This window comes from Sceloporus occidentalis, unplaced genomic scaffold (assembly GCF_023333645.1).
Source record: "Sceloporus occidentalis isolate IW3139 unplaced genomic scaffold, rSceOcc1.0.p SCAF_1, whole genome shotgun sequence".
NCBI lineage: Eukaryota > Metazoa > Chordata > Lepidosauria > Squamata > Phrynosomatidae > Sceloporus > Sceloporus occidentalis.
The window spans coordinates 190403188-190428843 of record NW_028316981.1 but is presented as its reverse complement, the minus strand read 5'-3'; the positions used below and the strand labels follow the sequence as shown (position 1 = coordinate 190428843).

General features: G+C 37.2%; 1 protein-coding gene across 4 annotated transcripts in view; it reads left to right on the top strand.

The window, feature by feature from the left end:
- The window catches only part of MLLT3 (MLLT3 super elongation complex subunit), a 144346-nt gene that overhangs the window by 97694 nt on the left and 20996 nt on the right, over positions 1 to 25656 (top strand). For all 4 annotated transcript variants that reach the window (XM_089487849.1, XM_089487842.1, XM_089487855.1 and 1 more), the window contains one exon: positions 1150 to 1752. In XM_089487849.1, the coding sequence (XP_089343975.1) occupies positions 1150 to 1752 (603 nt within the window). The remainder of the gene's footprint in view (positions 1 to 1149; positions 1753 to 25656) is intronic.

The window sequence follows — 25656 nt, the reverse complement described above, 5'->3', positions numbered from 1 at the left end:
GTTTATGGTTCTGTCTCCTTTGCATATAGCTGGGACTGTTTTTCAAGCATCCAAAATAATGTATTTTTGTAGGCCTCCCCTATGCAAGCTGTGTACTTCTCTTTTATACAGAAGTGAAATCAGAATCATGACATACTTAACTATTCCAGGTGCTTAAATAACATCCTTTCAGTAATCCCATGTTCTTGGTATACTTTTATTTTGGTTTTGTGTCATTGCTAAATACTTCTTTTAAGTCAATGCAATGGACAACCTTATGCAATTGTTGTTGTTGTTGTATGCCTTCAAGTTGTTTCTGACACTAAGGCAAACCTGTTGTGGAGTTTTCTTAATAATAATAATCTTGGCAAAATTTGATCAGAGGCGGTTTGCCTTTGCCCTACCTTTCTCTAAGGCTGAGAGAAAGTGCCTTCCCCAAGGTCACTCAGTGAGTTTCTGTAGTTCAGTGGGGATTCGAACCCTGGTTTCCAGAGTCATAATCCAACATTCAGACAGACTGAAACCACTACACTGCTCGGGTTTTCCCATACAATGATATGTATGTATAAACGTGATGGAAATGGTAAGACGTCAAAATGTTAACCATTTCTTTCTATCTAGAGACTGCTGACCTTGAGATGCTCTGTTATTCATTGCTTTGCAGACAGCTTATCATCTAAAAATCTCTATTAAGAACACATTGATGAACTGTATTCTTTGTAATCTCACTAGGGAAAAAGTGCTTTTTGTGACCTCTTCACAAATACATGTATAGCTTTATTATGTTTTCACTGTATTTTTAGGTTACAGCCACACTGAACAATTAAAGCAGTTTGACACCACTTTAACTGCCATGACTCTATCCTATGAAATCCTGGGATTTGCAGTTTGGTGAAGTATTCATTCTGTTCTGTCAGAGACTCTTGTTTTTCATTAAACTTCAAATCCCGGGATTCCAAAGGATAGAGTCATAGCAGTTGGTGTCAAACTGCTTCATTTATGCAGTGGACTTCACCCATTAGTCTTTACTCTCTGGGTTGTTCTTTAATCCAAGTAATGTGGGTTTTTACAAAATTTGGCAGATGTAAAGAGAGGTTGCAAAGTCTTATGTCTGTACCTCAAACATAAAAGACTAGACCACTGTTAACTTTGTGATTTCCATTGTTGCAGGACCCAAGTAAAAGTGTAAGCACTAGCAGCAGCAGTAGTAACAGTTTTTCAAAACCCCATAAATTAACAAAGGAGCACAAGGAGAAACCACCTAAAGACTCTAAAGAACATAAAAGTGCCTTCAAAGAACCTTCCAGGGAACATATCAAATCTTCCAAAGAATCCTCTAAGAAACCCAAAGAAAACAAACCACTGAAGGATGAAAAAATTGTTCCTAAGATGGCCTTCAAGGAACCCAAACCTATGTCAAAGGAGCCAAAATCTGAAAATAACATACTTAGCTTAACAGGTGGACAGCAACAAGACAAGAAGGCCCCTACAAAAAGGCCTCCTGGCATGGATTCTGAGGATCTTGCAGCCAAAAAGAAGAAGAAAAGTGGCTCAGAAGCTTTATTTAAAAGTTTTTCTAATGCTCCCCCACTGATACTTACTTGTTCCACTGCTGACAAAAGACAGACAAAGGATAAATCTCACTTTAAAATTGGGAGAGTCAAAATGGAAAGTGAGACACTGGAGAAGAAGAAAAATATGTTACCACCTTTTGATGATATTGTGGACCCTAATGATTCCGACATGGAAGAGAACATGTCCTCGAAATCTGACGTAAGGCTTTGTATTTCTTTCTTGGGAGGAGGGCACTCCTGTAAGATTTGTTGTGTTTATTGTTGTCCTGTTTGGACTGTATTAGTATCAAAATGGGTTCTGTGTGTAATGCAGAATCCTGGAAATTGGCTGTAACTGCTTTGATTTTTTTGGTTTGTTTATTAGTAATTGTAGGGTGTATCTACACTGTAGAAATAATGCAGCTTGAAAACCCTTTAAGTGCTATATTGAATCCTGGGATTTGTAGTTTTACAAAGTCTTCCCTGGTAAAGAGTGCAGGTGCCTCAGAAAACTACAAATACCAGGATTCTGTAGGATGGCACCATGACAGTTAAAGTGGTATCAAACTGCATTATTTCTACAGTGGAGATGCACCCAAAAAGTAATGTGAAGTAAAATAAATTTTCCAGTAGAATAGCCTCCGAATGCCAGGAAACAAGTTTTATACCTTTTGTGTGTGTGTATGGAAACTAACTTCTTAGAGTCTGGAGTATTTGATGACTGTAAAACAAGTCTGTAGAATGAATAATATATTAAAACTTTGAACAGGAGAAGTCTGTGTAAATTCTGTGTGTGATAGAAATGGTTTGTCCTTAGTCAGAATGCCTAATTGCTTGCCTACTTCTGCTTGTTGTCCCTAAATCCTAGGCTCACTTCATGGTAGAGTCATCTAAGTATGTTCATTGCTTGATGTTTCAGTTTGGCAACTTGCTGAATGTGTCTCCATTGAACAATGTTTTGTGTTGACTTGGCACTAGGTGATTTGGAAAGTTGTGTTGATGATTATTGTGTTGGCTGATAGACATATTCAGATGTTCAAATTATGCAGTAAGGTAGAGCAGGGATGAACATGACAGCTTCTCCACTCTCTATTGCCTTCCTTGCTGTCTTTGGTGAGTTTGATTCTATGATTTGCACCAGGCATTCTCTTATTGTGTTGTCTCTCCGCGCGATTTTAAATCTGGAACACTAATCTTAGTAAGTGTTGTGGCTTGTGAGTAACAGACATGCCTTTATATATTACAATGCAAGCTAAAATTTAGAAATGTAAGGGAACTGTATTTGAACTTCATATTTCTGTAGAATATATTGTTGATTCATTTGAGAGATTCAAAAGCAGAAAATGAATGACAAATAGATTATCCTTTGGCATGGAAATCATACTGTTCCAAGAACCCAGACCTGTTGCTTGTCAAATTAGATAAGGGATTGCAAATGATGCTTGGAGGTTAATGTCTGTTAGTGGTATTCATTATTAAAGGAAGGAGGTGAACTATTTGAACATGATGCATTGTTGTATATGGCTGAGGTGATTACTGTAGATGAAAATGAGATATTTGACAATAAGTATAAACCTCTGCCATTATTATTCTAGTTAAGTTATAGCAAATAAAAAGTTGCTATAATCTTTCCTTTTTCCCTCTGGGGTTCGATGTCAACAGTTTTGTTTCCATGTGTCAATGGACTAAAACTGCTCATTCTTCAAGAACTTTCAGTGATTCCTCAGCCCCAAGTTTACTGCCTCCCATTCATGAAAGTATATGAAATAGTCAATCCATGCATTTGGGGGAATTAGGCTTGATGGTTTTTATTTATAAGGTTCTTAAATATCAGAGTTATCATACTGACTTACACAGCCTTTGAAAGTACGTATTTCTTTCATCAGCTTTTGCTCTTTCTAATGGCTTCTTTGCCTTCACCTTTGTTATTCCTTGTGTGTGTTCTCCCCTTTTATGGTTTTGTCTTCGAGTAGAGTTTGCCTCGACACGAGCTACACCTTTTTTAGTCATTTGGTTTTTACCTACTACTAGTTAGTGGCAGCTGATGCACGCTACTATGAAGTGGAATGGTTTCAAGAGGTTATGTAACCTCCAGGACTGTTTGGGAGAGCTACAGAGCATGTTTTCTCCCAACTACCTGTCTTGCATATCTACCCAGTAATTGCAATGAGAATTAGTACATTATACAGTGCATATCCACTCCAAAGTAAGGAGGAGTGGCCTGTGGTGTAACTATGGGCAGCAAGTTCTGAGGGCATCCAAAATCTAATTCCTTTCATGTAGTTGTAGCAATGGCAGTAGCAGCAATAGGTTACTAATAATGTGGTACTCCCAGTAACAGAGAAAAAGTTTCTGGAACCCAGCAAAAAAAAAACAAAAAAAAAACCACCCTTAGAAAACATTCCTGCAGAGAATTTTGGGGAGGTATGACATGGGAATACAAAATATATATAAGATAAAACAACACAATCCCCTTAAACTCCCATTTCAACTAACCAACAACAATTATAAAAAACAATTAAATTAATAAATTAGAAATTATTAAAAAACGCAATTTAAAAATGAGGCATCATGAGGCAGACACGGGCAACTATACAAATGTTACGGGACGGTCAGTCAGAGAAGGCCTGCTTGAAGACATCTGTCTTGACAGCCTTCTTTAAAGTGTCAAGAATCGTAAGATGGATCCTCTCCGGACGGTCTTTCCAAAGTTTTGGAGTGGCAGATGAGACAGTCCTGTAGCACACATTGCAGAAATTGAGTCGAGAGATGATCAGTGCACGTACCACCATATACAGTAAATACAACCATAGAGGATATCAAGGCAGTGCTGAGCCCCCTGATAAACTGCCTGCATGTTTCCAGTATGCAGAGGGCTCTTGCAGCACCGTTGAGATTAACTCAGCAAAACAAGTTGTAGCATAAGCTTTTGCAGACTGAGGGGTGAAACAGATGACCTCTTTATGGCAGCTTCCCGGCAGTTTGGGGGGTGTCATTTAGACGATTCATGCCCCCAAGCTGGCAGGAAGCCACCGTGAAGCCACCCACCCGGTGGGTAGCTTTGCAGTGCTCCAGGGCTGCAGCATTCATACGGCCACAGAGCTGCAGCTGCGGTGGAAAAACCAGCTTTTTGCTGGCTCAAAAAGGAATGGCTTTCTGCTCATCTTTTTGGGCCCTCAAAAAGCCGGATCGGGGCCACAGCATGTGGTTGCCACGGCTGCAATCTGGCAATCAAAGGGGCGGCATCATGCTGCCCCTTCAGGGGCATCTGTTTCGGCCCAGAGTCTCCTTCCTCAGATGAAGAATAATGAGGGCTAAAACAAAGCACAATTAAATCAATATACAATATAAATGTTTTTAAAAACCATTAAGTAAACAAATCTTACTCAAATTAATTTTAAAGATTTTAAATGGTAAGAAGTCAAGCACACCCCACTGAAACTCCTTATTTCAGAAACAAATTAAAATGTCCCTATGACATAAAAGAGTCATATGGGATACCCACGTTTTCTTTTAAGGCATGGCTGTCTGGAAATAAAGTGGAATTTTTTAAAACACACACACAAAAATCTTGGGCTAAATCGGTTTTAGCTTCCTAGCAGTCTCAGTTTGTCATTTTACCCTGTCTTGTTCAAAGACTTTTTAAACTGTCTGGAACAGGCAGTAAATAATTCACTGTGGAGAAATCATCATTAGGTTTTCCCTTGATAAACCTTTCCTTGTAGACAGAAGGTGGTCTTTCATTTTATTTCAAAGGTGGGTTTTTAATTGCCTTCTCTCTTAGTGTGGGCAAAGGTTGTAAAACATAGAAAGGATGTGGCTAAATAGACTCCTTTATTTTTATACCATGGTTCTAGCTGTGTTACAGCTGGACTAAAATAGTGTTTTCCATTTTATATTATGAAACACAGAGGCTATTTTCTTCTTGAAGCTAGAAAGATATGGCATTGTTGCAAACTTCTTCAGTATTTGTGGAAATGGAAAAGCGATATAGAAATATTTTAAATAAAACTTATAATCACCCCTACCACATAAGTGTTTAAGAATGTCTAAGAACATGAAAGATACAATTGTCTCCCTAAAAACTTTTCAGTTATAGAGTTGATTTTTTAAAATGGCAATGTAACCAAAAATGCATTTGTAACTCTGGCTTTTATAGCTTTAACTACCAGTAAATGTTAACCTTTCTTTTGAGATCCAGCAGGTTCTGGAACTGATCTATTGTTATTTGTGGAAGTAGTGCCACTGGCTACAGTACTTTCTTAAAGACTCAGATTTCAGTCATGGTAACATTAGTGCTGTTTAGTTGGTAGGTCTGAAATTGGTGTTTTTGCTCCTACTGCTATCACTCTTGGGTAGATATGAATGACAAGAGTGCAGTTGACTTGACTTCACATTATGGAATACGCCGTCATTTTTGTATCAGAAAAAGTCAACAGGCTTTGTGGAGATGTGGAGAAACGCATCTGGAAGCAAAGTATCAGAAGAAAGGATTTTTTTAAAAAATTATATATTCTGAAGGTGTAAAAGGGAACAGTGTCCATTAAGTGCCTCCAGCCTTTTCTTGTCTTGACGTTTTCATTTCTAACCATTTTTCTGCTGACAGACTTTAAAATGTCACAAAACTGTGTTGTCCTGATACAATAGTGTTACATGACTTCTCTTTGAAAATCGTGGCTTTTATTTAAAATGTGAATGTGGTTACTTTGCTTTGTATTGTTCTCATGTTTTAAATGTTCAGCATTAAAGCAAACTATCTAGTGTTAATACCAGGAGCAATGCTGATGTTTAAAGTACCACAAACATTTAATATGAACTAGCAAAATTATCCAGAGGCCAGTATTCAGATGTCTTTAAAACCCATGGGGAACTTTTGTTGCCTCTCTTCTGTAGAGTATAAGTGTAAAAGTGCAAGGGAAGGGAGGGGAAGGAAAACCTATAAAAAATTATGGTTCTTGAGACTGTGTGAGAATAGCTCATTTCACTTAAGATTCAAAAAGCTTTCTTTTTATCTTTTGGGCTAAAAGAAAAAAGCTTTGTGAAAAACCTCAATCACAGGATGTTTGATTTCATTAAAAAATTGCCCGTCAGTTTCCTATGGTGGAACGTGTAGCAACATGATAACAGAACATTTGGCTCGGTGTTCTTTGTCTGTGGGGTAATGAAATATGGTGGTGGTCTTGTAGTGTTTACATAAGCTGCTAACTTTTCTTTAAACTGGAAAATTTGAAACTGTAGATCATACTATGTATTATTTCAGGCTGGAGTTGCTGTTCATGAAACTAACTGTGACTGAGAAGAGAAGATAATGGTTGTCTTCTTGTATATTTCCCATCAACATGTCTAGCTGCATGGAGAATTAATGTTAGGAGGAGCCTCACAATTTGGAAAAATTATAATAGATTCATGAACTCTGGGTTGGATCCACAATGTGCCTTTTGCAGATGGAAAGGGCCCTTCATCTGCAGAAGGCTTCTGATCCAGTGGAATGTTTCTATGGGCAGTTGTAGCTTCTCCATTTTTAGTCCTCCCCCTGTTAGGAAAAAAACTCTTTGTTATGGGTGATGTCTCGTGCTGCCAGTGGTTTGAACTGGTACCAACTGGAAGAGATGCAGTCTTCTCTGGAACTCAGGAACAAAGTAACTTCAACACAGATTTTCACTCAAATGAGGGTTTATTGACTTTGTTGCTATTTACACTTTCACAGCAGGCTACTATATCTATACTCTTTCAGAGTCCATGCTAGAAGCTCGAATGTGACATCAGTCTTTGTTCTCTCAAAATATCAACCTTCCCACCAAGTGGACACACCTCTTTCCCATGAAGTCATCATGCTACACAAGAGCATAACAATAATACATTTGTTTATATTATGTCTCAGCAAATGTCCTTAAAGACTTGTTCTTCCAGGCCTAGGCTTTCTGGCCTTCAACAGGAACCATTTTAAACTTTAGTTAACCATTGACACATCTGAACATTTTCCATACAAATTAGAAATATATTTTAACACCCCCTGCGGCTCCTATGATGCCAGAAAATCTGCACTGGAAGACTGGGGAATCCAATAGAACAGGGTAAGAGTGTTGCAAAAAAATAGCTTCCCCACCCACTAGCATTGATGAAAATTTCCTCTCCTGCCCACTTTCTGGGTGGAGTATGCTGTGTATGCCTGCCAGTGGGAGGAAATGTGGCTCCAACCCAGTAATATGAATTAAGGATTGCTAACTGTTTAGCCTTCCATCCTTTTGTAGGTTGGTAAAATGAGTACCCAGCTTGTTGGAGGCAGTTGACTAACACATTGTAAACTGCTTAGAGAGAGCTTAGCACTATAAAGCGGTATAGAAATATAGCTTCTATTGCTATTGCTAAAATGGAGGTGCAGGTATGACATAGATATTTATAACATGGCTTCTTTTTTATTATTATGCTGTTCTTTACTTTCTAACATGTAAAGAATAATGGATGGTATTCGGTGCTCACCCCATCCAGGGAAGGAGACCTGTTTTGCTGGTAGTGGTCCATTTGTATAGTATTGGATTTAAGTCAATATCACCTTTATTAAAAGAGTTATCAAAATCATTTAACATATTAATGACAAGATATTTAATGACAACTGTTTTTTCATGCATGAAGGTTGGTTGCAGGGATTATGATGGTTTCCTTTGGGAAAAATGGACTTTTAAAACCATATTTCAGTCTTCAGTGCATATTTAATTAGCATTAAATTAAATTATTATTATACTTTTGGCATAAGCCCCAATAATATGTCTATTTTTAATTTTTAGAAGAATGTTCCTAGCCAACCTCAACCAGCATGAGAAAACTGTAGGTCCTTATTAGCTGAAAAATCCTCTCTGATCCAGGCTTCAAGGTGCTGTTCAACCACAACTTGCAGCACTCCTTCTCATTGGATGTGCTGGCTAGGGCTGCTGAGAATTGTAGCCCAATAACATTTGGAGGGGCACACAAGTTCCACTTCTGATATTTGTTAGAGTAAAACAATAATTGTGAAACGAAAGTCCATACAGAGTTTAAATAACAGGATTCATTTTTTTTAAAAAAAAAAAGAAGAAGTGATAGTTAATTAAGCAAAACTATTAAAAACAGTATTTTCATCACCTAATTAAAGTAAGGGGATCTTTAGCTGCATTTAAACCGATAGACATTGAAATTTTTTATGTAGTTCTCATGTCGTGCCATTATTACACAGCAGCACACCACCAAACTAAAAAGATGAATAGAGCTATTCTGTTAGCTTAGCCAGATGCTCTCCACATGAAGGATCATTCAGAAGAATATTTGAAACTGTCATGTTACAAATTACTTGTGATTTTATCATATCCCAAAATGTGAGACTGAGGGCGTGAAGTATGTTCACTTTTGATCATATAGTTAATTGGGGAGAGTTTGTAAGGAACCCTATTCCTGGGGGTTTTTTAATGGCAAAAAGAAAAGGCAAGTTTTGATCTACAGAGAATTCCCATTTCAGCCTGAGTGTAAAAATACTATTACAGAAAGTACATTTAAGCATATATTAATGGAAAGGCACAATCCAAAGAAAGTTAAGCACTTTTAAATGACAAAGATTACCAACAGGTTGCAATTAACTGAATGGAACCTTTATGTGCAAAGCTTTTCTTACCAAGACACCACCCAGGCTACTGCCTTTCTGCTTTCCATCTTACGAATTTTAATTTACTAAAATATTTACTAAAGTAGAAACAAGTTTACACATAACCCCCTTTGGTTCATTAAAAAGGCATACTGAATGATTGCAAGAGAGCTACCAATATTTATTGATTCATGGACCCGTCATTATTACAGAAATCTGAAAGATTCCTTGGATACTTTGGATACCACAAAGGCTATCCCTGAAAAGATAGTGAACAATAGCCAAAATTTCATACCTCTTCCTGGTGGCAGTGCTGAAAGGATGGGATTAGCTGTGCATATCTTTGCATTCAGACTCTTTTCCTTATTTTACTCCCCATAACCTGTCAAGCTGGAAATTACCTTTTATTTAGAATGGTCTGTGGACTATTGTGGTGTGTACATAAAGGATTTGATATTACAATCCTGACTATAAGTTACCAACCAAAGTAACATTTCAAGATAATTTAAAACCATTTGCATTTCCTCTAAGGAAAAAGGTTTTGTATGCTCCTTCTACCTTTTTATTTAATTTTCTGTCATGCCTTCTACATTCTGGATTGCTCATCACTGTTTTTGATTATCTGGGCATGGAAGTAAAACATGTATAATACATAAACTCTGATTCCTATCTTTCCATGCTGTAAACTTTGAAGCATTGTTTGCAAGTACCTTTCAGATTTGGCATAAAGAACTGCCTACCTGTTTAGCTCCACGGAATTCAGTGTTGTGTTCATAGGTCTCAACTATGGTTTGGGGTTAGATGGTACACAAACTGTGGCTACAATAAATAATTATTGCCCAGGCTAAAAAGTGATTACTCTTAACTGTTTTTTAAAGCAAGTATTATTCGTAATTCAAGGTTTGAAGTTTATTTCATCTGACTATAGCTAAGATTGGCTACAGTTTGTTTGGGTTCAGATGACAGAGTGAACTGCAGTTAATCAGAAAGGGAATCCAGTTCAGAGTCCTCAGAAAGTCTAGCGAGAGGCATGGCTCATGGTCATTACCATAAACCATATTTGTTGTTTTTATTTGCTGTCAGGTTGCCTTCAATTCATAATATGTCCAAGCTAGAAAATGTCAGTTTAGTTATTTTGGCTTCTAGGAAGAGCTGAGGCTTGACTAGCTCTCAGACTTATTTACAGTACGCCCTTGCCTTACGTGGGCAATCCGTTCCGGACCCTTCCACATAAGGCAAATAGTGCATATGCTTGAGCCCCACTGAAAATAATGGGAGTCATGCATGACGTACAATGTGCGTGCGCCATGGGCGTGCATACCATTGCAACTTCGATCACACGGCTTTCAGCATAAGCTGAAAGCTGCGTAAAAGGCGCCCAAGGCTGACACAGGCACACTGTATTTCTCTTTTGGCAGTCTGCGGTATCAGTAGAATTCTCCTTCAGTGCCATGTTTTAATGAATTGATTTTCTTCCTCTCTGCTTTCTTCACTGTCCAGCTTTTACCACCATTCATACAAATTGGAAATACTATGGCATGGATGATCTTGACTTTCATATTTAATATCTTTACATTTGTGGAAGTTACCTGTAGTTCTGTCATAGCTGTTCTTCTGGTCATACTTCTGGTCTTATTTCTTTACTACAGTCTCTCTTTTTATATAAAATTACATAGGTAAATATAGTTACAACTATCAAGAAAAAATGTTCCAATATGCTTGTTGGTTAGATGGAGAATCATAGTGAAAGAAAGCCATACCACATATTAATAAATTTATCTGTTGTTGATAATTCTTTGGAGGCTTGAATTTGGCAGGCCAGTTTCTCCATGAATTCAATTGCCCATACTCTGTCATGCCATTTTAAGAGGAATATCCCATCTAAAGTTTCCAGTGCTTTATCAATCTCAAGCGGTGTCACTATCAGAGAAAAACGATATTAAGTCTTTATGTTGTAGATTTTGTATTATTTTCCATGAGAATGGAGAGTAGAAATATTTGGCAATACAGTAGGGTCCTTGGTAACATCTAGAGTTCAGTTCCAGAAACCCCTCCCTCACCATGGATACCAAAATCCATAGATCCTCAAGTCTCATTATATACAATGGCATAATAAAATGGTGTCCCTTATATAAAATGGCAAGATCAAGATTTATGTTTTGGATTTTTATATATATACACACACATACTGTATATTTTTTAAGGCTTGAATGGTTGACTCCATGGATATAGAATCCATGGATATGGACAACTGACTGTATACACAGCTATTCAAAACCAGTCATTGCTCTTGGGGGTTCCATGTATGTGGATTTTTTTAAAGCAGCCCAATATAGTCCCAGTACATCAGAAGGTTTGGCCATTACAAACCTTAAACTGTATTTTGAGGCATTCCAGTTATGTCAGTTGATCCAGATCATCCACTAGGATGATTCATTCCCTGGGTCCAGACAGAACTCTCCAGTAGCCCACAATATAAAACATCACAACCATTTTTGTGCGTGTGCCACAGACAGTAGCAAAAACTAAAATGTTAAATCCATTATTTAAAACGACTCTATGTGTCTGGAATAAATGGGTTAATCAATTAGTTCCGAGAATGTCTCCAATTTATTGTTGTTGACCACTCAATATTTGGTGTAGACATACCCAAACAGACAATAGAGAAATGGAAACAGATGGGAGCTTATTGGATCAGTGAGCTTTTCCGTGAAGGAGCACTGATATCTGAAGACTTTGTATAAAACACATTGTCAGGTATCCAAATTTCGTGGCTGCAATGCTTTCAAATTCATAATTTTGCCAAATACCTCTCTTGCATGCAACTTAATTTTGAACTGATATACCGTATTTTCCAGCGTATAAGACGACTGGGCATATAAGACGACCCCCAACATTTCCAGTTAAAATATAGAGTTTGGGATATACTCGCCATATAAGACTACTCCTCTTCCAATGCACACCAAATAAAAAAAAATTAAAAACCAGATTTGATTTCAATATGGTAATTTTAATTCAAATGACATGCAGGTACTTAGCAGGAAACCTTGTTGTATACAAAGCCTGCTTGGATTGGTCAGCTCTCCCTGCCTGCCCAGCCCTCCATGTCTCCAAGACTATCAGAGCGGTAGCTGCTTTCATATGATCGTCGCATACAGTGGGGATGTGTCCGCGGCCATTTTTGAGCTCCCTCGACCATATGCAGTGACCGCAGATTCTCCAGTCTGGCTCACAAGTTTCAGCACCTGCCCTATAAGACGACACCCGGCATATAAGACGACCCCCAACTTTTGAGAAGATTTTCCTGGGTTAAAAAGTAGTCTTATACACCAAAAAATACAGTAATTGTGATGGCAGTGTAAATAATTAGTTCTATAGAAATTCATCAGTTATGGAAAATTTACTAAGAAGTTACTTTAGTTTTGTCATGTAGACATTGATGTTTATGTGATTCCTCATAGCTAGTGTAAATCATTAGTGATAGAAACTGGATCCTTCGAACTATAGACCTGTAGAGTTCTTTTGATTATTGAGAAATTCTGAAACAGCATGTACTGTACTTTTAAGCTATCAGAATGGTTTCAGGAGAATACCATTGTGGGTGCTGAGATCATTACTTTCTAAAGGAGGCATTCTACTTTAGACCACATCATTAAGTGGGAAGATATTGTAAATATAGTAAAAAAAATAATTTGAACAGACTGTGAGTTTCTGATTCAGTTTCTTAAAACGTGTCTGATCATTTTTATAGCAATTCTAGTTGACAAGTGGTTACCTTTTCTGATAAGACAAAGTACAATAATCACAGTTCATTAGTCCAAGTCAGATGCAGATTTAAAGACAGTCTAATCAGTTGCATACCAGTGATAAGACAGAGTAAAACAGAGGTGTATTGGAGGGGGACCCTTGATTAAATATTTATTTGAATGATCTATCCCCGGATTTCATCCTTCAGGGTGACATTCACCTAAATAATCTTGCTGAGATAGAGCCCCCTTATTTATTTTATTGTATGCAGAAGATTGTGCTGCTTTTATGGAACCAGGATTGTTTAGGAAGATGCATGCACAAATTTTCAGATTGTTGTAAATTTGAACAGTTTGCATCAATTATGAGAAAAACGAGGTAATGGTTTAACTAAATATAAAAAACCTTACCAGATGTTAGTCATATAATAGAAAAGATGCATCTTTTAAAATATTTGGCATTTGTCTATTAGCTTTCCCACCTCTGTTCTATCTAAATTCAGAATCATATCTCTGGTATACTGAATATCTCAGCTACACCACTGTGGCTTTCCTTTATAAAAGGAGGACAATACTAACCTCAGCTTTGACCCATATTTTGATATCACAAGTTCTGACATATGGAATTCAGTTTTCGTAATGGAGATCAGTGGCTCTAGAAAGAAATATCAGTCTACTTTTCTGATAAAGATATTGTGTTCCAAGATATATGTCAAATGGCATGAAATTACTTGAAGCTGGGATGTATTCTTTGAATGTATTTGTTGGATTTCATGATCTTTTCCAATTAGATATTGATTACACTTCACTATATATCTCTGATTTTAAATAATGATTATGCATGATAATGCCTAAATGTAATAATTATGAAACTAATTCATTATGCCTATTGCTTCTAGTTGGACTGAAAAAAGTAAACACTGTGTGTGATTTTACCATATCATATGGTTATTTATGTTGTTGTTGTTGTTGTTGTTGTTGTGTGCCTTCAAGTCATTTCCAGCTTATTGCAACCCTAAGGCAAACTTGTTTTCATGTTTTGTCATGTTTTCTTTGTTCAGAAGTGGTTTGCCATTGCCTTTCTCTGGGCTGAGAGAGTGAGATTTGACCAAGGTCACTCAGTGTGTTTCCATGGCCAAGTAGGGATTCAAGCCCTGGTCTCCAGAGTTTTACAACCACTATACCATGCTCGCTCCATGCTATTTTGTTATATACAGTATTTGTTAAATTTTCATGGAAAATAATACAAAATACACATAATAAATGATGCAAAATTCAAAATTCCACTGGCTTCTTCATCAGGCAAAAGTGTTAAGAATCATACAGAAGGGGGGAAATCTAAAATGACACTGTTAATTACAGGCTTGCATTTTCTCAAAGTGTTGTTGGTGTGTTGTTCTTTGGAAGAATATTAATGCAAGCAGGTCCCTCCTCCTTCCCAATGTCACATGGCCAGAAGAAGTAGAAACCTGCTTGCATAGATAACCCTCCATAGAACAACACACCAAGAACACCTTGAGTCAATACAAACTTGTGACTAACATCATCATTTTATATGTTTTTTCTTCTATATAATTCTTGGCATCTTTGCCTGATGAAGAAGCAAGTGGAGCTTCAAAAGCTTGCAGCATGTGCAGTATTTTGTGGATTTTGGATGTTATTGTACTCTTTGTGGTATAGTATTTCTACACTTTTGCCTTTCTATCCAGCGTTCAGTCTATCACTTGCCAACAGAGATGCTTTCCATTTACAATGGCACCGTATTAAGAAGTTACATAGTGTGGTTTCTATTTTTTATTGTCTGTTATAGAAACTCGTCCACCATATGTATACCTGGGAATGACTCTGAATGGAGTAATCTGTACACCCATTTCATCAATGCATACAAGAGTTTGACATAGAATTATACTTTTACAGTTCTGAAAAGAGAGTGATTTCAAGGCTATTTTGTTTGATCTAATTTTTTTCTATCCAGTAAAGTGCTGCCATACAGTGAAACACCCTATTAAACATACACCCTAATAGGAATCATCTTATCGCAGTGTCTAACAGAATTGTGTTATGTTTTTTTTTCTTCTGGCAGTGAAGATCGGCTTGCTAAATGTTGTTATATCATTTCTTGGTGCACAGTTCCAACTGCAGTTATAACATGTACTGTAGACTGATACAGTCCAAATTTTATGATCTTTTGAATATACTTTATGTGGAACCATCAAATACTGTATGCTATTGTTTTTCTTTTAGTTTAAAATATGTGATTTTTGCTTCAGATGACTTACAGCTAGACTCCTCATGAAACTGTTGAGATTAATTTATATCTGAACATTTTCTGTTCAGAGTTTTAAAGAGCACCAGTTAAAAGGCATTTTTCCTTCATACATCGTAAATGCACGACTCTACTGATGAAAATGAGTTATTGCTTCAACTTTCTTTTTATTGGGCAGAGTACAAAAAGCTTGAGCTCAGTATGCATTCAAAAGAGACATTGACATGTGTTTTGGAACTTGGTCATGAAAAAAAAATCTGGATAATTAGCTACCAGCAACTGAAGTTCTTTCTCATCTTTCCCCCTCCCCAATGCTCCAACTGAATTATGAAAAGGTTGTATTGTACTATATAGGTAGAGAGTAGGTAGAGCTGCTTAAATATTAGGCTGAATCTTGGAATATCAGGGAATCTTGGTCCCTTTATTGAGAAGGCTTTTTCTGCATGATGATGAAAACCAGGAATGTTGAAGCAATGGAAAGTGCACTCACTTGATGGTGAGTTAGAAAGGTACACATGAAACCATGCTAACAACAATTGGGGACCTGGAATACTTCTGTGGAAGATACAGGCTGAGACAAGTGACAGCATGTCTCCTGGTTAGCATTTCTCCATTCTCATATAGTTGGAAATGTGAGCTCTCCCCCCTGCTGAGTTAAAATTAGAAGCATGTTTTATTCATCCAGCTCAGATTATTTTCTTTATGCACACCCATAAGCATGACTCAGGCAAAGGATCAACAGGTAGCACCCACCACAGCAGGATAACTGCTCCATCCTCCTCTGAATTAAGAGTAATTGAAAGTTTTGATTATACCTGATGCAGAGATTGGGCAGATATTACTGTACTCCCTCTGCCCCTGCAGAAGCTGATTAAAAAGAGCCAATGAGTCATGCAGACCATCAACATTCAAGTGCTTCTCCAGGCAGAAAAGCTTTATTTAAAAAAAAATCTGGCACAATATTAGTCCTTATAGCATGTCGGATACATCTCTTTGCACACAATTTCAGAACGATTGCTCTAGATGAAATGCTCATGATCTTTCTAATTGGTATATTCAATCTATGGTACTTGGTGAGGCAGATTTAGTTAGCAAGGAATGGTCTCCTCTATGCACCACTGATATTCCTGCCATGTCATTGAGTAATCACAGGTGGGAAGCAATTTCTTTTGCATATTAGGCTTCGAGGAAGGAGTGGAGAATGAGGAAGGAAACTTGCAGTGTTAAAGAAGGACAGCATCAGTGGGACAGAGTAGCCTTACAAGCTACTGTGCAATACTTAGGTTTAACAGACATAAAACTGATGGCAGGGTGGTGGATTAGGGTGAGAATCAGACAGCTTTCCAGACATTGTCAAACTGCAACTCCCAGCATTCTGTAATATTGGTTATTATCTGAAAAGTCACACAATTCCCACCCTTTATGGGAGGAAGAGCTGTTTGCTGTCATTAGACAAATTTGGAGGACCTGAGGCTTGTCAGTTTGAAAGATAAAATGACGTCTCTGTTGATTGTGAGAAGGCAGCTTACGCTTCTGATCAGAGTCTGGTTGAAATTTCTTTAAAATATGTTGGTAATTAAGAGAGGAATCTGAAGGGGAAGTTTTTAAGAGGTGATAAAATATTCTCTTATCTGGATGAAAACATTTTAATTGAAGTGCTGAGATAATGTCATTGAGAGCCCAACACTATAGAAGACTTTTGCTCAGATAACTGATGATAATGTACTAAAGGGAGAATAGCAAGGGGACCTGCTGAGATTTTGAACCTATGTTTGCCATGAGCTTATTTTTAATTACATTTTGCAGTGATAAAATTGTAAAGTTTATTGTTCCAAGTACCTTGCTTATGGATGAACAATAAGAGAGATTTTCCAATTAGAACATTACTCCATAGCTACTCTTACCGATTGCAAAATTACCATTATTTTTTAACACGGTGATCAGAGAAAAGAGTTGGCTGTGCATATTTCAGTCTACAGCTTTTTCCATTGTTTAAACACACTTTCTATTAATAGAATCTGACTCTGGGCACTTCTCGTAATGTAGCCTTACTCCATTCTGTGATTTTTTTTTCTGAAGAGACCACCCATTGTATGGGTGCATTCACTGAAAAACACTGGGATTTCAAGATCCCATTTAACTGTCATGTGGAAAAGACATCTATAAAAAGAGAATACATTTACGTAGGAAATCTGTTAGAGGAGATAGATAAATATGCACACACATGAGTGTGTAAAATATATTTTAAACAACTTTGTTAGCAAAATTTGCTTTGGCAGCGAACCATAGGAGCAGAAAACCCCTGCAAAGAAAACATCACAATTTGAGCCAAAGAAAACATTTTCTCTGCCTAGTAGCATTGCTTGATTTATTAATACTATTTTCAGCTCTTTTTGATCTGCATACATTTTAAGAAGACAAATATTCATTAGGGAACCCCATACATAAACAGCTAGTGTTCTCTCTCCATTCCCATTTAAAGACTCCTACAAATTGTTCTTTGAAATTCCAGAACAAGTTGCCATAGATATAACTATATAATTTGCAAAGCACTGCTGAAGGACCTTCCGATTCAAATCAAAGACATCCAGTGATTCGCAAAGTACTCTGCTACTTGCCATGAATTAGCCTAACCTTTCCCTGACATCAGAATAGGTAAGCAAATGGCAGATGTGACATCCCTGCCTTCAAGCCCTCATGGCAAACACAGGCATCTAAACATTAGGACCCAAACCTGCACCTTCTGTTGAATTTAATATTGATGGTGAACATCTCTGGATATGCAAATATCTGACAAATATTTAATTCTCAGCAGGTTAAGTATCCATCATCTGAAATTCCAAAATCCAAAATATTCCAAAATCCACAATTGTCCACATGGGTTGCTTAGATAGTGACATCTTTGCTTTCTAATGATTCAGTGTACACAAACTTTGTTTCATACACAAAATTCTTACAAATATTATGTGTAAAATTACCTTCAGGCTAGGTGTATAAGGTATATACAGAACATAAATTAATTTCATGTTTAGACTTGGGTCCCCTCTCCAAGATATCTCATTACATATATACAGATATTTCAAAATTGTAAAAAATTCAAAATGCTTCCTAAGCATTTCAGTTAAGGGAGACTCAACCTGTAAAACTCTCAACACTGTATAAGGGTGTATTGTAAAGTTTTAATTATCACCTTTCAAAAATTTTGACAGAAAATTTGTTTTGATTTGTAGTTGTTAGCTTTTCTTTATGTAGTCACCATCCAGATTTACACATTTTCCCCAGCATTTTTTGACCCTCCAAAAATACCATTATTGTAGAAGCCTGCAGATTGTATCTTAAACTACAGTGGACCCTTGTTATACGCTGGGGTTTGGTTCCAAGATCCCCCGTGTATAACAAAATCCATGTATGCTCAAGTCCCATTAAATGTAATGACATAGCAAAATGGTGTCCCTTATAAAAAATGGAAAATCAAGGTAAATTTATACTTTTGGGGAACATTTTCAAACCGTGTATGCTTGAATCCGTGTATAAAAAATCCGTGTATAAGAAGGGCCGACTGTACTTTTCTACTTCATGAATGATGGCATTTGTGTTGTATGTATTTTTCACTTTTGGGAACAAGAAAAAGTCACTTGGTGCAAGGTCAGGAGAGTAACAACTACAACAACAACAACAGCAACAATACATTTTATTTATATACCGCGTTTCCAAAAGATCAGGGTGGTTTACAAAATTACACAAATACATAAACAATTTACATAAGCAAATACATAAACTACCAAAACAGTACTTAATGTATACAAACTAAAATTCCATCCCTCATCCCTTAGCTAAAATACAATTATCAAATTCCAAGTTAAATTAATTCAATATTTTAAATAGATAAACTTAAAATGAACAAGTTAAAATTTAAATTTTAAAATAGACAGGCATAGGAGGGACATTTGGGGCGAACAGGGGTGAACTACATCAGTGAGCAGGAGGATCAGTCTGGGAAGGCCTGCCGGAAGAGGTCCATCTTAATAGTCTTCTTAAAGGCATCAAGAGTGGTAATATGATGGATCTCTTCCAGCAGGCCATTCCATAATTTAGGAGCGGCAGCTGAGAAGGTCCTCTGGGTGACTGCAGCCAACCTGGTCTTTCTTGGCTGCAGTAGATTCATCCCAGAGGACCTTGTGTGGAAGGAGTGTGCGAGGTGCCTTGTGTGGAAGAAGGTTCTCCCTTAAGTAAGCTGGACCCAAGCCATGAAGGGCTTTAAAGGTTATTACCAACATCTTGTATTGTGCCCAGAAACTGATTGGCAGTCAATGAAGCAATTTTAATATAAGTGTTAAGTGGTCGCCTCTAGATTTTCCAGCGATGAGTCTGGCTGCCATATTTTGAACCAATTTAATTGAATAAGACGGATGCTGCAAAATCTCAAAGCCACATGCCCTTGCTTTGTTAACTGCAATTTCAGATGAGTGAGCTGGTGCATTTTCAGCTAGGAGACAAATGCCTCTGGAGAGCATACCGCGGCGTTTCTTTTTCAGAGCATCTCACAACTTGTCCAGAAAATTGCTATAGTATGCGCCAGTGATGGTTTGTCCCTTTGCAACGTAATCTGTGAAAATGTCTCCATGACAGTCCCCAAAAATTGAGAGCATGAACTTCCCTGCTGACTTTTGTACCTTTGCCTTTTGGAGGGAGGAGAATCGGCATGCTTCAGTTCCATGCTCATGGTTTTGGTCTCTGGATCATACTGACAGCTCCAAGGTTCATCCATGGTTACCAGACGACCAAAAAATCCTCTTCATCCTGTTCCAACAGCATCAACATCTGTCTTGAAAAGGTCACACCATGTTTGTTTCTGGAAAGGGGTTAGCAAATGTTGAACCCAGTGTGCAGACACCTTAGACATGTACAGTTTACCATGAATAATTTTCCACACACTACCATAACTGAGACTAGTTTCATTCATGACCATTTGGATGCTTGCTTGTCTGTCTTCCAGGATTAAACACTCAACTTTCTTCCTATGGCTGCATTGTCCATCAATGATGGTCTTCCAGGTCTTGACTCATCTGTGAGGGACATATGGCCAGTTTGGAAATTCCTTTTCCACCTCAAAATAGTGTCATAATATGGGCAACTGTTTCTATAAACTATAATCATCTCATCATGAATTTGTCAAGCACTGTTATTATTCAAATACAGGAACTTTATCATGGTGTGAGCCTCAATAGTACTTTAGTCACTTCTGGCACAACTTGTAACAAAAATAAAGTATACAATGAGCTGATTTTCTTAACATCATGCACTTAGGAATCAATGATAACACTGACAAAATTTCATCAATATACCATAATAACCTCTGGGTGATAATTATTACTTTACGATACCCCCTCGTGTTGCAGAAGCATTTAATTAGTTTGTAGTCATTCAGCCAGAAACTACCATCCTCCTAAATAAGCCAAAATAAATAATTACTTTATTCAGAGACTCAAATTCTATAGCTGATATCCTTTTCTCACTGTTACTTTCTAGTTTTAATCAGCTAAATGGGCACAGATTTGGTGCCCATTTAGTGGTGGCATGTACAAAACTGTTGCAAGGGATGTTGATTGATGGAAGCAACTCAAAATAATCAAAAGTCCCTTGTTAATTCAAACTATGGGGAAGAGGAACATAGTAAATATGATATTTTTTTTCTAATTCTGATATGTTGGGATATCAGTTATATGGAAAAGTTAAGCAAATCCACATTTTTCCAACAGTGCACCGTGTTTACAAATAATGGTTGTTTTCATAATTTTGGTCATGTGCTATTGCATATGAGGTAGTTCAGAGATCTCTAAGCATGATGTATTGCAGAAGATGATATTACCTCTAACACATTGCCATCTGTTGTTATGAGGGAGAATGCTCCAGCAATTTTGTTTGATAAGTTGCAGTCTTGTTCAGCACAGATGCTTGTTAAATGAAAAATACTTTTTAAAATCTTATTTTCAGATATCTTATTAATTTCAGTGAATTCATGCAGTATTATTTTTGTTTTGGACAGGAATGTTGTTTCAAATATTTGTGCATGTAACTCACATGTATTGTGGCAGACAACATCTAGTAATTACAATTGTACAACTTGTTGAAAACAAAGCTGCTATTTTCAATTATTTCATGACCTGTTGCGGTATTACCTTGTTTCATTTCTAAGCTTCATGTTTGCATAAATGTGCAATAATACATTTACCAATATTTGAAAAATGATCATGGTGTAAATTTAATATCTTTCTGAAAAACTACTGAGCTATTTTCTCCTTACTGTTTAAAGAGAGACTTAATCAAACATTATGGTTATACAGAATTCTCAGCAACTTCAGAACCCCAAATCTTTATTAATTTCTTAAACCTAGGAGACATTAGTCTGTTTTAAATTCTACTGTAGTAATAGGAGTAAGGTAATTGTTTTAATGCTATACTTGCGTAGCTTAAGTCTGCATCTTCATTATCCAGTCCTATACAGTACATCTGAAATGAATAACATGCACTTTGCTTACCCCTCAACATTTGTTTATACTAGGTGATGATGCTGGTTCTGATGTAATGAAATAGCAAATCCACTTAGGATTTTAGTCCAAACTTTACAACAGCTATCTAAGATACTAAACCTGTTGATGGAATAGGGTCTGACATCAAGTTTGGGCTTAAATGCAGGTAAAGCACAACAAAAGAAAGTGATATAAAACCTAACTCAGTGAACAACTAGAAAACATTTAGGATATAAGTATAAATTATGTACAACTAATAATAGACAACCAGCATGGTGTAGTGCTTTGAGTGTTGGACTGGAGCTCTGGAAACCAGGGTTCAATTCCTTGTTCAGACATGAAATCCACTGAGCGATCTTAGGCAAGTCACAGTCTCAGAGAGAATGGCAATGGCAAACCTCCTCTGAACAAATTTGCCAAGAAAACCCCATGATAGGGTTGCCTAAGAGTCACGATAAGACGGAAATGACTTGAAGGGAAATAACAACAACAACATTAGTATTAGTACTGGTATTTGGCTTTTAAATCTTGAATCTAGTGGGCCACGGCAATAAAAGCTATTTAAAGGGGGTTCCTGGTAAAGAAAAGGTTAAGAGCCACTGTTGTAGTGCATTTCTGTGGCACGTGTTGAATTCTGCCAAACAATGTAACAGTGAAAGGTGCAGGAATCCTGCCAGAAAAAACATGGTGACCACAAAGTAGTACAATTTAACTACCTGAAGAAAGGAACACATTTCCCCCCGACATAATAAGTATATTTCAACATACTGCTTATACTTTGCTTTGACTGTTGATAATAATTATTGCTGGAAAGCTTTGTACAGAAGTGATAAACATTATTTCTAATGTTTTTATTGTTGCAGTCCCCTGGTTTACTGGACAGAAGGGAAGAAAGTAAGGGGGCAGAGACAAAAGGTGACATAGTCATGGGGCCAAGCAAAGCAAAAGGAAACTTAAGAAAAAATAAACAAGGAGAGAGAGATAAGGCAAAGCTAGCGGTTCAGGGAAAGTCCTGGATTGCTGCCCAGCTCAGTATAACTCATTCCTTCCATATATCCAGTCTTGATGATCTCAGTTTTGTACACATTTCCTTTTTGTGTTGTGCACTTTCCCAGTCTGTCTGTTATAGGGTCCTAGAATCATAAAGTTGGACGCTCCAATCCCATGCTCAGTGCTGGATCCCCAGCTATAGCATCCCAGCAGGTAGCTGTCCAGCCTTTAAAAAAAACATCCAGAGAAGGAGAACATTACCTCTCTAGGCAATTGATTCCATTGCTGAATCGCTCTTACTGTCAAGAAGTTTCTTGTAATGTTCCATCAAAATCTACTCTCCTGTAGCTTAAAACCATTAGGCAGGGTCCTACCATCTAAGGTGCTAGAGAACAGGTCTGCCTCCTCTTCTCTATGACATCCCTTGAGGTATTTAAAGAGTACAATCATGTCACTCTTCCATCTTCTCTTCGCCGTTCTGAACGTGTCAAGCTCCATCAATCATTGTCATATGTTTTGTTATCCATATCTCTTATCAACCTGATTGCACATCTCTTGAACCTACTCCAAATTGTCTATAACTTCTTTAAATGAAGCACCCAGAACTGAACACAGTATTCCAGATGAGACCTGACCAAAGCAGAATATAGTGTGATTATTATTTCCCATGACTTGGAAACTATGCTTCTATTAATGCATATAAAATGTATGCACATCAATTATCAGAATGCTCTGCCCTGCCAAAACAACTCCCTTGTCTCCAAATTTCACTTTACATCCACACCTTAGACCTATGCCATAGGTCCAATACACATCAAATCAAACCTGCATGGCACAGATCCACACACCCTCTCTCTCTCATATATATATATATATATATATATATATATGCATGCGCCCATGGGGGAGTCATATTGGGCTTATATACATAGGATTCTCTGCATGTAACCCCACTTCCATTGTTAATACAAGGCAGGACAAATGCTGTGCATGGACTGAAAAAGACACATATCTCCCAAGTGTGTACAAAGCTTTCCATTTGCTTGCTTTTCCTAGTCCCAGCTGTGAGAACTGCAGATGTCACTCATGTGAGAAGAACATATGCTAACTCTTTCCTCTCCCACCCCCACCTCCCCAGCATCCTCAGAAAAAGAAAGATGTTCCATTAATCTGCCTCACAATCTTTTTGATTGTGAGGCACAGCTTTAAAAGGCTATAAATCTGCTCTTTCATTATGAAGGGCAGCAGTAGATTGATTTATAGTGAAAAGTAACTGTTGGACTTAAACTTGAGTACATGAAAATGTGTGTTAGCAGTGAATTTTTGCATAGGCTAGACATTACCACTGCTGGGTTCTGTCTGTGCGTGTTTGGGGATTTTATATTCTATTAATTGGATTGGTAATTTATAGTTAAGAAAGTCTAACACCTGTCTTCATTAACTTGGACAGAAGCCAAAGAGTTCTACCTAGAGTAAAGCTGCAATCACATTAAGATGAGTTTCCAGTCTAGCACAAGATAAAGATGGACATTTGTACTAGGCCAGAAATGACCTCAATGCTCTATCCTGATGGCCCTGCCATATATAAAAAAAACTTACCAATAAGAATATCTCTCTCTTGTCCCCTTACTAGCCCTAACTGAATTGTAGTCTTACAATGAAAAGAGATGTGATACTGTTAAAAATGCATGGGGTTCATTTGCAAGTCTCCGTTTTCTGTTTGATCCAAATATACCTTCCTGCAGCCCTTTGTTGCTTGATATTCTCTTGCTATGTATTGTTGCCTTCTTGCAAGCAATCAGGCTTTTTCCTGCTGAACAACTAATTGAGGATCTTGGCAGTTATGTATTTACCCCTGTTAATTTCCCAGCTTCAGCATTTGTAGGTTGTTCACAGGTTTGCTGCCTTTTGTGCTGAGGCACCAAGGATGGCAATGGAGCCAACTTACATGAAAAGTTCTTGGCACTCTTCTGTAACTGCCACTGGGTAGCTGACTATAGTTTTTTAAAAATTTCTTTTGCACTTATATGCAAATATAAATAATTTCAAAAAGTATTATGCATATTGGTTGAGATTATGAGAGCTTCTGTGCAGTTTTGAACCCTTTTCTTCTTATTATTATTATTATGGTATTTATACCCCACCCTTCAGCCCTAAAGGCTATCAGAGTGGTTTTCTGTGGAAAACTCATTTCTAAAAACACATTGCTTTATGCGAAACATTATTTTCCCACTGAAAACTGTTATTTGCACAAAATATTTGGCTTTTTCCATTTTTTACACAAAACCTTTTTTCTATTAGTGAATATTTTGCACAAATATATATATATATATATATATATATATATATATATGAATATATTAAAAAAATCACATAGGGTTTGACCATTTTTCCAATGTCCTTTTCTCATAGAGGATGAGGGCAAAATGAATCTTCTTTTCATTGCTGCACCAGATGCCTCTCACCTCAAGAGCTTTGAAACTAAACATTCAAACCTCTCCCACTTTCCTACAGGAGAGGCTGTTGGTGAGGCAACAGTACACTCTGATACTATTGTGTTGGTATTATATATATGTTCATATTCACCTATTAACAGTGGAGATGTGATGAAAAACATGGCAAAGTAAGTGCGGAAAGCAAAGGGTTTGGAAATTAGTTTTTTGAAGCATTATTCCTATAATCTGGATGCCATGCTGCGCGTGGGATTCTAGGTATTGTAGTCCAAAAAGTAACTTTTCCATGCTCTGGGGAAATGTAAGTTGCAACTGATCCTGGCATTTCTGGTTCTGGATATGTATACATCTTGCATGTAGATGTGGTTTTGTTCTGCTTTTATCTGTTTCAAGAATTTCACTTAGAGCATCAGCAAACAGGATGCTTGCTCCAGTGTAGTTGTATTTCAAAACGTGTTGGTGATGAAGGTGAAAGGAAAAATGTCATTTGTGAGGTGGCACAAAATATTTAAAAGTGTGCATTTTTA